Source organism: Vitis riparia, chromosome 12 (assembly GCF_004353265.1).
Source record: "Vitis riparia cultivar Riparia Gloire de Montpellier isolate 1030 chromosome 12, EGFV_Vit.rip_1.0, whole genome shotgun sequence".
Lineage (NCBI taxonomy): Eukaryota > Viridiplantae > Streptophyta > Magnoliopsida > Vitales > Vitaceae > Vitis > Vitis riparia.
This window is the reverse complement of record NC_048442.1, coordinates 19,163,437-19,174,821: the sequence shown is the minus strand read 5'-3', so window position 1 is coordinate 19,174,821 and position 11,385 is coordinate 19,163,437. Positions and strand designations below refer to the sequence as shown.

At 30.2% G+C, this 11,385-nt stretch overlaps 1 protein-coding gene across 2 annotated transcripts; it reads right to left on the bottom strand.

The window, feature by feature from the left end:
* Positions 1-4,985: 4,985 nt before the first annotated feature.
* On the bottom strand, positions 4,986-10,943 carry LOC117927367 (ribonucleases P/MRP protein subunit POP1-like). Of its 2 annotated transcripts, XM_034846867.1 has the most exons (12): positions 10,302-10,943; positions 9,754-9,850; positions 9,471-9,578; positions 9,166-9,393; positions 8,700-8,818; positions 8,205-8,621; positions 7,509-7,617; positions 6,814-7,406; positions 6,150-6,317; positions 5,756-6,043; positions 5,459-5,644; positions 4,986-5,277 (listed from the first exon to the last, which is right to left on the bottom strand). In XM_034846867.1, exons 1-10 carry the CDS (start codon positions 10,739-10,741, stop codon positions 5,845-5,847), a joined length of 2,478 nt encoding a protein of 825 aa, XP_034702758.1. In that variant the 5' UTR covers positions 10,742-10,943; the 3' UTR covers positions 4,986-5,277; positions 5,459-5,644; positions 5,756-5,844. The 2 variants fall into 2 exon arrangements, with proteins under 2 accessions (XP_034702758.1, XP_034702757.1); XM_034846866.1 differs by having other exon boundaries at positions 4,990-5,644.
* Positions 10,944-11,385: the final 442 nt, after the last annotated feature.

Here is an 11,385-nt window from a genome sequence, read left to right as displayed (position 1 = left end):
TCTCCGGTTCTCCTCCCTCTTTCACTTTTACTCCAATATCTTGACTCGTTGACTTTCTCTCTCTACCTCAATTTCTATCATTTTTCAAAATTTAATTCAATCTTATAAATTATTTTAAATCATTTATATTTTAAAATTGCCTTTTAAAAAATCTAAAACCTTTTTTAAATTCAATAGAAAAAAAAGATGGGATTTGATTCACTAATACAAAAATATATGAAAAACCCCAAAATTTTTAAATTAATATTATCTTCATTTATTTAAAAATAATTTGAAATACATATAATTTTCAATAAATGATCCAATTATTTTCATAAATTTTATTTTACTTATTATGTCATCTAGATCAATTGACAACTAGACTTGTATGTTCCCTTTCTTTTAGATATTTTATTATTATAATTGTTATTTTACTTTTTTATTTTATTATTTGAGAATTTTTTTTCTCTAAAAACTTTATAAAGTAAAAATTGGAAAAAAAAAATTATTCTAATATTAATAAGTTAAAAGTAAATTTATATTCTTAATAATAGATAAACCAATAATAAAATTATATTTATTGTAAAAATATTAATAATTGTTTGATATTGAATAAAATTTGTTGTAAAAGTTTTTACATATTAAATGTTTTACAATACGGTTGTACTTTGATATATAGTATAAAAAAAAATTATATTAAATAAATTAATCATAATTAAAATAATTATATATTATTAAATTTTTTGTTTGTTATTTAATAAACAACTTATTGCTTTTTGAATTATTAATTATGATTAAATAGGATTTATTGGATAATAATTCCTCTAAAATGATAGGAAATAAAAAAAATATTAATCCTATTTAATTAGGATTTTTTTTTTGCATGATATTTCATAAACTTTTAGAAACTAAAATAAGAATTTTATGAAGTGTTTGTTTCCAGAGAAAAAAAATCTCAAATAATAAGATAATAATAATATATATTTAAAAATGAATGAAACATTTATATGGAATAGTCTAATTGTTAATTGATTTGAATGATATTTTTTTGAAATAATTGGATAACTCATTAAAAATTACATATATTTCAAATTATTTTGTAAATAGATGAATGTAATATTAATTTTAAAAAATATTTTTAAAAATAAAAATTATTATAATATTTAATAAGATTCAATAAAATTGCAAAAATAAAAAGCTATAATAATCTTTGATAACATTCAATTAAATTGTCATAATTTTCTTCATTAATTTAAAATTTAAAATTATGCCAAATTAGACCTTTATTACTGACATATTTGTTTTTATTTAATTTTTAAAAATTGATTTATGTTATTATAAATAAAAATAAAAATAGAAAACACCTCTTTTGATGTCCACTAAATTTTGTATTAAATTAATAACTAATAATTTATTTTATGATTTTAAAATAGTTAGTTTTTAATGTCTTATTTCATAATATGACATATTTTATATACTTCAATTTTATTTATTTTTTAATTTTTCGTAGAGGTTATGGTAACTTATGGGAACCCGAATTGGACACGAGTTTGATGTAGGTTTAAAATGATCAACCTAATCTTGGGTTAGATATGATATAACTAAACATATTGATGACAAATTTGACATAGGTCAATCCTCTAACCTGTAAATCATTGAAATTATAACCTTATTTATATCGAAATTTTATTTATTTATAGGTTTGTACAAATTTCAATAAATGTAAAATTTCATGACAACCAATTCAATATTTTGGTGTTTTCCTATCAAATTTAATATTTTATGTCTCTTAGTCTTTGTACGTGTGGATATGAATTAGGTGGCTAACTTTACGTGGAAGACCACTAAAACAATGTTGTGGTGGAAGGTGTTTGTTTTGACAAGTTAGTTATTGCGCTTTAATTGTTGGCTAAGGAATTATTTCTATAAAAAATTAAAAAAAAAAAAGTAATTTTTAAATAAAATATTTAATGCTTACCTTAACGATAAGTCGCCTATCCATGAACAAAAATTATGTGATTATTTAAAAATAATAATAAAAATATGTTTTTATACTATAAAAGTCTGGAATGTGAGGTTTTGTTGTAATTTTACCTTTCTTTTATTATTTTTTTATTATTTGCCAAATTGTCATTGCTGATTTGTTGACAGGTTGGATTGTTGTTATTGTAACAAGTGTCCCGTACAAGTTTTCGGTTTCTGTCTTTTTCAGTCTCGGCTTCGTCTTGTTGCACATACATGTTGTTGTCCACTGTTCCGAGTTATTTTTATGTTTTGTATTTAAATTGTTTTAAAATATGTGTTTTTAAAAAGGGACAAATCATTAGCCATGGCAATCTGGTTTTTGTTTGTGATCTCTCAAAAAAAAATTGAAACAAAAAGACTATTTTTTAAAATATTGATAATATTTATAGTGAAAGTATTTTTAGCCATGTTAATTTTTTTTTAGTTTGAAGTGTTTTTGATTGAAGTGTTTTTTTATTAAAAGGATATTATAAGTAATTTTTCAAAATTTTAAAAAACGTCTTCTAAATTTTACCAAATACTTGATTTTTTTTTTCAAAAACACTTTTTAAGTTAAAAAGCATTTTTAAAAAACACAGAGAAAAGTGTATTTGAAAAAAAAAAAGGTGTTTAACAAAATTTAGAAAATACTTTTAAAATTTTTAAAAATCATTTAAAGATTTTTTGACAGTGATTTTAGAAGGTGTTTCTATAATTTTTATAATATTGATTTTTTTTTTTAAATATCTTAAAAAAAAAACTTTCAAATAAACTTTTATTAAAACATTTCAAGTAAAAACACCACTAAATACACTTAAAATTTATTTAATAGTAATTTTAGGAAACACTTTCAACCTTTTTAACACTTACAATTTTTTTTTTATCTTTGAAATGGTATAAACTTTTATTGGAATCATTGTCAAACATATTTTTAATATTTTTAGAAAAATTATTTATCAAATATTTCATTAAAAAGCACTATAAGTATTTTTTTAACACTATAGTAATTTTCGTATTTCCTAAATTTTGCTAAACATCTCATTTCTTTTCTTAAAAATACTTTTTAATTTAAAAACACCTTTTAAAACCACTTTCCAACTCTTCCTGTTCTGATTAAACAGTAGGCAAAGTGTTGAGCCTAAACGGAGATTTTTCTACTTACCCCTAGAGTTGTCTTGCCCGAGGGATGTTGGACCATTTGATAGGCCATACCTACTTGCCCCTAGAAACACTCTTCCTTTGTTGACAAACTTCTGTTTGAAAAAATGGACAGAAAATTTCAATCAACATCTTAAGTATCTAACTAGTAACTAGGAGGTGATATCCGGGGAGAGTCCTGGCACAATCCATGGGATTCATTTATGAAAAGATCCAACCTAAGGTAGTGTTTGTTTTTTTGGTTTTTTGCTGAAAACCATTTAGTTTTAGAATTTAGGTTGTTTGTTTTTTTACTTTTTCATGATTTATTATAAACTTTTTATTAAATAGAAAAAACCAAAATATGTGGTTTTTTTCTAAATAGAAAAAATGACACAATGGTTTTTTTTACTTTTTAATACTTGATAGAAATAAAATACTACAAAAACAAACAATCTAATATTTAATACTATTAAGTATTAAGGTTCTATTTAGAATTAAGTAAAAAAACAAACACCACCTAAGTCTTTTACCATTTTCTAAAGATTTTTCCTAGCATGTATTGGATTAGTTGTGAAGTCCATTAATGTGGGTCTAGCTAGTTTTAAGTTTTAAGGTCTAATAACATGGGCTGTTTGGTCAAATAATGAAAAATGTTTCTTGTATTTTAAAATAAAAACAACTATAATAGAAAAAATAAGTTAAAATTTGTTTGGTTTTTATAATAAAAATATTAAAATTTACATAAGATTTATATTTGAATAACATATTCCTAAAGGCACTAAGAAACGGTAAATCGCTCTATATATAGATTGATAGCTTTGGTTAATATACCCAAACCTCGAGGTGCTACCCTACCACAAATTATATGTCATTTATTGAGACCATACTTCCTGGTATTCATCTTTATCAATTGTTGATTGGAAAATGAATTTGAACCTCCTACAAACCCTCTCTAACCTTTTACTACTTAGGGGAGACCTCAAGGGCTTGATAGTTTTGATTTCATGTCATTCCTTATTCACTTTTGTCACTGTTTGAGTTCATTTTCTTAGTTATTCTAATGTTATTAAATAATAATTTATTGGTATTATACGTGCCAAATTAATTTTGACATATTATTGATCAAATTTAAGTTATCATGGTAAAAAAATTAGGATTTATTGAGTAACTATTTTCGAAAATAGTTTTTTGTTTTTTAGAATAAAAAAATAGGAAAAACAAAAAATAATATGTTTTCATTTCACCTTTTTTAGGGCTATTTTAAAAAATAATTGTACAATAATGATTCAAAATAAAGCACTTAATATAAAAATTATTTCTATAACATATTTAAAAATAAGTTAAAATATTTCAAGTTTCTACAAAATATTACAAAACAATTTTTAAAAATTATTTTAAAAAACAGTTACTCTCGAGACTTACTTTTTTTTTTTTTTTTAAAAGAAATGTAAAATTTTAGCTTGTATATTTTGCAAAGGAGTTGAAGTAGTAATCACGTCAAAAAAGTAGCACATGGTAAATAAGATGTAGAATTTCTTTAGAATGAGTAAACAATATGACTAAAAACACTTTTTTGATCCACCACCAAATAAACTAAGAGTTTATTTGATAGTAAGTTTAGAAAGTGTTTTTAATATTTGAAAAATTTTATCTTTTAAAGTGTTAAAAATGTTTTATAGAATTGTTATCAAATGCATTCTAAGAAAGAATTTCTATCATTTATAATACTTAAAAATTTTTATTTTTCAAATATTAGAAAGATTAGAAAAACTTTCTAAAATCACTGTCAAACACACTTTAAAAATGGTAATACATTTATAACATTTGAAAATTTTCATTTTTCAAATATTAAAAATATTTTCTGCAGGCACTCTTAACTCTTCTTATCATTTGATTAATCCAAATACGAGGAAAGCGATCTCCCTTCCCCCTTCAAATTGACTAACATATTGAGCTTTATCAGCAGTCCGAAGGGTATGGTAATAATTACAAAACACCATGGTATCGAGTCTATCGACACGTTTAGAGAAAGCATTGATCCAACAACCGAAGGGAGATTCCTCTTTTAATTTCTCAGCAATCAAGCAGACACAGGAATTTGAATGGATGCATTACCATCTAGTTTGGTGAGGTCATATGATGACTGTGAGAGACCTTGGAATTCAAAAAAGTAATGAGGATACTTTTCCCATGAAAGACAAGTTCAGATAATGCTGAGGGGAACTTCACGTTCTTTGGAAGGAGATAATGATAAGAGTGATAGTTGGATAGTCAATCTTGGATTCAAAATGAACTGCAGTAACAGTAGGCTTGAAGCTAGAGCATAGAAGTGTACCTTATTTGAGGATGGGGTTGTGAGAACTGGGAGACAAAGTCTGACCTTAAATAATAGAGGGCCTAAATTGAAACACATTGACAAGGTAAGGCGATTATCCGATGATCCTTTCTTGGATGATGTTAAGTAACCCTGCCTCGATTGTGATAACCACCTTGCACATAAAATCCGATGTTCTTTTCCCTCCTGTCAAAGACAAACAATGTCTATGAATGTAACTTCATAGTACTGGGAATTGAAAGCAATATGTATCTCACCAGCCAAGGAGAATCATGAGCTTCCATGATAACAACTTACAGAGAATTTTTTAATTATATGTATTTTTCTCCGGCATTCAGATGGATATGTCCAGTGTGCTCTTTTTCCCATGAGGAGCATACAGCAGGTCACATGAACTCCACGTCTTCTTCCTGTTGTTCTAGGATAATGGTGGCAAGAGCAAGTCTGTATGCTGTAGATCTAAGATTCCTAACCAGGACATATATCTCCTTTCTCCTTTCCTTCATGGGCATCTCATTCCACTGCTCCTCTCTAAGACGAGCAAGTAAGATTGCTTCACAAAGAGCCTCTGCCTTCAGCTTCTTGCTGCACATGGATGGATACCAAACATAAAATAATATGATATGGAATTTACAGATAAAATAAATAGAAGTCAGGCAGCAATGATAAAGCAGAAGACATGCAAACCAACCTTCCTCGTACAAAACCAGTTGTGACAAATCCAATTGGCTGACGATTAGTTTCCCTGGTAACAGTGTCCTCTGGTATTTGGAGTTCCCACTTACCAGAAGATTGCTCTGTAAAGTATGATCTCACAGAGGACTGAGGTATTTGAAGCCCTGTCTCAGTACTTCTGGACCTGCATCATTTACATGTCACATTTCTTAGTCAAGTGCAAACATTGCCAAGTTTCAAAATAGCCTTTGATAAATAGACATGAAATTTTTAGTAGGCCCAATAAAATAAATATGATGAAATAATAAACCTTTTAAAAAAATCAACGTTTTTGTAGATCCAACGTACTGAATCTCTAGTTTCAATAAAACTCAGTAGTTCCATAATACAACTCATGCTTTTTCACAAATAGTATAAATTTGCATGCTCCTAGACTCCTAGTATACAAGATTATTGAGCAAAAAAAGGGGAAAAGAAAAAAGAAAAAAGAGAAAAAGAAAAAGCAGATATGTGAGGATATAAAGCATTGTTGTCCTGAAAGTCCAACAGTACATCCATTTTATATGTCGGTTAAAAGATGTAAACTACAACAAGAAAAACTAAGAGAATCAGAAAGCATAGATTTACAATTCAAGAAATAAATAATTAACCAGAGAAAGGAAGTTTGGAAAAATAACTACCTGGAAGTCCACATTGATATATCAGAAAGATGCGGTGCACACACAACTGCTCCCTCTTCAAAGGAACCTTCTTTATAAGCATGGAGAAGAACTCTTAGGAAACATAAATTTCGTTCATAATTAATTGGGCTAGCCCCATTAAGGTTCCGGCTAAGCTTGGCTTCATCTATCATGAGTTCAGAAAAACTCTTCTTATCAGGAAACTTAGGAAATAGAAGCAAATGGTTACCATGGATTTCATTCAAGTAGTAACTCAACATATGGGATGTCCTTGATACAAATCCTTCGAATGAGATATTATGATTCTTAAGTGATATATCACAACTTCCTTTGTTTGAGTTTGTTAATGAATCACCATTTGCCACATCTCTGGTACATGTTTCCTCACAAGGATGAGTGTCTCCCAGAATAGTGGATTCTTTATCAAAAGCCGACCGGACACTAATCCATGGAGGTGGAATGGGAACTCTTAAAGCTTGCATGGGAGGAGGACGAAGTTTTGCCTTTTCATCAGATGTAGTTGCTTCAGTTGCCATAAAAGATGAGTATGCATTGGTATCAGGGAAATCTGAAGGAAAATATGGCAATTCAACCTGCAGAAGAGTGAAAATTTAAAAAGAAAATCTTGAGAATGGAAGTTCATAAGAAAATTATGATAACCTTGGACTTGAAATACAGAATTGAGGTGCACATACTTCACATGCAATCCAGTGCTTCTCTCTCAAGCCTATGGCGTGAGCCCCATTGGAGACAAGAGGAATCCAGAAGGCCTTGACCCAACTTAATGGAAGTATAATGGACCATCTGAAAGATAATCAATTAAACATTGTTATCAAGGGCTTTCAAAAAAATTCCAGGAAGTTTATTCCATGTGCCAAGAAAGTGCTCCTCTCAAAATTTTGTATATACAAAACCGAATATAGACACAACATTAAGGAAACAAAGTCAATCACAATTGGCTTCCTTCATGCCAGGCAAGATATAGCTCAAAACCACCTCAAAATTTTGGCCAAAATTCCCAGTAAATGGTGTTATTATTTTCCATGAATATGCATTTTTAAAAGGTGACAGTTAATGGAAACTTAAAAATATATAAATAAAAATAAATAAAATAAAACAACAACATTCACTGCAATAAAAGAATAGCCACAATGCACTGAGATGAATTCTTCTACACTTGTTAGATATCACACTGCCCAGTGCACAAGAAGACCAATTGCAAAAAAGAAGATCCAGCATTTGGAGAAAAACATCAGTCATGAATCTTAAGTGACCTTGTCCATAGGGAAAATGAGAACCAAGTATTAGAAGCATGAAATTCAATGACTAATTTGATCCTTGTTAATTACAAGTGGAGAAAAAGATAAAAAAATAAATAAAGAACTACTTACCCAATCGTGCCCTTTTGATTATTACTTTTTAAAAGAAGAATTGGGCATGATCCATGCTGCGCATCACTAGAAGTATTCAATATCCCAGACTGTGAGTCACTGAGACAGAAGAAAGCCAGACGCTGGTGATGCTTTTCCATGCAAAGAACATTCTCTTCCACTGGAGGACTGAACCCATTCCTAGCATCCCACAAATCCAAGTCCTGATTTCCTTCTAAAGAAGTATTTTCCTTAGCTTCATTCTCTGATGCATCACCAAGCACTCTATTAGATGCCACTTCTGGAACAACTGCAGTCTTTTTCTCAGGCAAATTGCGTGGATCATCAACTGTAAGAGATAGAATTGCACAAGAAGGAATCTGATCTTCATGGTCAAGGCTAGAGCACTTAGTCAGTTGCCAGGATTTCAAAGTTTTACTGCACAACCAAACAACATATTTAGACATGTTCATTACTTTGTTTAAAATGAACAGGTTCTACTTTTGGATAACTCACCAAGGAATAGGATGCAGTATCTTTTGAAGAAGTCCAAATGCCTTTGATCCCATTATTTCCAATTTAGCAAGTTGGCCCTCAAGGGAAAAACAATTAATCAAGATGCCAGTTTCATCCATCTGAAAGATAAAAAGAGATGAGACAAAGTAAATAGCACAGGGCATGCATATGGTCTCTATTCTGCCTGGTCTTGTCTTCATTGACACATAATGCTTCACAAATTAAAATTTTAATCCAAGGAAATATATAAACCCCGGCATCATATAAGACAAGGATATATATTTATGAGCTGAACATCATACATGCACACTAACAGTACAGAGGGATAATATTGATAAGCATTCACTTTTTTGAGCTATCATATAGGAAGAGTTTATTCACAAGCTACTCTTCATAACAAGTAAGCACATTAGAGACTTCAAAAGGGGAAAAAATAAATCAAAGATAAATGATCTCTACAGTTTACCAGTTTTTGACAAGCAAATTTCAGAGCATCATATCCTTCATTGAAAGCTGAGGCATGCATCCACACCCATAGCTGGCGGAAGGAAGAACAACACTCATATGTCCGTGTGCTGTTAACAGAATCAACATCATGTTCTGCTCCAATACCTGTATCTTTTTTCTGTATGGGTCTCCACATATAGGTTACAGGGGCAATTGATTTAGAACCTGGTGCTCCAATATGATGAAGCTGCAAAACAAAATAAGGAGAGTCTATCCATATGTTTGTTTCATCATTCTTAAATTGAAGAAGGTGCAATAACCTACCATAGCCCTTCCATAGGCAGCTCCAGAAAGCACAGAACGGGAAATATCCTCAGAGTGAGCTGATGGAGAAGGCACTAATACCATGCTTAGAATTGAAAGTAACAAATCCTGGAAGCATATAACATAATGAACTAAGTTTACTTATGCAAAAGAAAAGAAAAACCGAAAGCATTGAAATACCATTTCCAGGCATACGTACTAAAATAAAAATACTGCTGAAGTAACAAATTAAGAGACAAAGCTACAATTGAAATGGCTGCGATTACAAAGAAATTATTTATACCTCTGGACCCTCCAATTGCAGGGCAATGTGGTAGCAAGCATCATGTACAAGAGCTCCATGTCTGAACCACTTTAAGAGAGCCCGTGAACCCCTTCCTCTGCATCATTTTAGATCAAAATTGCCCAAATCAATTCTTTCACATATACTCAAATAACAAATGGAAGTTGAAATAAAAATATGAAAAGGGTAACCCAGATTGGTTCTTTATCAAAGAGACTTCTCCATGAAAAAGAGCTTCCCAGGTTAATGGATGTTTGCAAGGCAATTCCACTGCAAACCCAAATCTAAACATATTAAGGTTCCATTTCAATCTTCAAGATTTGAGGGAAAGTACCCTTTGATCTCAGAAAGTTTGAGACAAGTACAGGGAACAAAAAGGAGAAAATCATGAAAAGAAAAAAGGTTTAAACTAAATAAAAATTTTCACATCTTTTATGAACGTATAAAATTTTAGATAATTCGAATTTGGAATTTCTTCCCAAATTTGTTCCCTTTTCAATACCAAATGGCCCAAGAAGAATCTCCAATCAAAGACTAGAATGCATTACCTGCCTTGCAAACCCACAGGTAGGTAGAAACCCCAAAGCTTTGTCATTGTAAAGCGCTTTGCATGCCAAACATGGGTTCTCAGCCTCTTGGTACCATCCCCGGAAGTAGAGTAACCATGTTCGGTGTTTCTTCTGAGTTCAACTCGCCGACGAATGCGACGAGGAACTTTCTTCTCATCTTTCTCCGAAGTCACAACATTGCCTTTATCAACCACCCCTATTTTCTCCCTCTTTCTGAATCTCTTGTTTGCATCTCTGTTATCATGCCCAGTGGTCCTTCTTCTCTTGTTTCTCTGAGACCGGAAATTGTTGTTCAGCCGATTTGCCACAATTGAGTGAAGAGCCTCAAGTTCAGAAGCTCGGGATTCTGCAAATTTCTCAACATTGAGACTTCGTGGAGGTGGGGCTATCGATGATCGTTTGAAACCATCAGTAGCCATTACTAGGAATAACACCCAAATAGAGATCAGGAATGGCGGCGGCAGTATGGCCGGAACGGTGAGTGGTGCCGGTGTTTGTTGAATGGAGATGCGTTTGTGTTGATGGACCTGAGTGAAGGCGGAGGTGATTAGGATGACGGCTGAGCAGCACCGGCTAGTGTTCTAGAACCCTGGATTTTTGGCGGCAGCCCTGGCCAGAACGGAAACCATTCTTTAGTTTATTGTAAGTTATCTACCAAACCGGAATCAAGAGAGAATTGTTACTTGATTAATCTAAATTACTTGGATTAATTTAGATTAATAATTAATAGTAATTTACGATAATTTTTTTTTGACAAATAAGTACATAAAATTTTTTATAATATTATTTTTTAGATCAAACTCTTATTTATATATAATTCAAAATATACTTTTTAAAATAATAAAAATCTATATTGTTAGTACACCATTGCAAAAAGCACTTATAATATTTTTAACAATTGAATGATAACAATTTTTAAATATTAAAAATATTAAAACCGTTTTCTATAATCATTATCAAATTAACAAAGTTATTTCAGCTAATTTTTTTTTAGTGAACAACAAGCATATCTACAAGGACATGTGTTTAAATGATTTTTTCGATGATACCCTTCTAAAGCTTA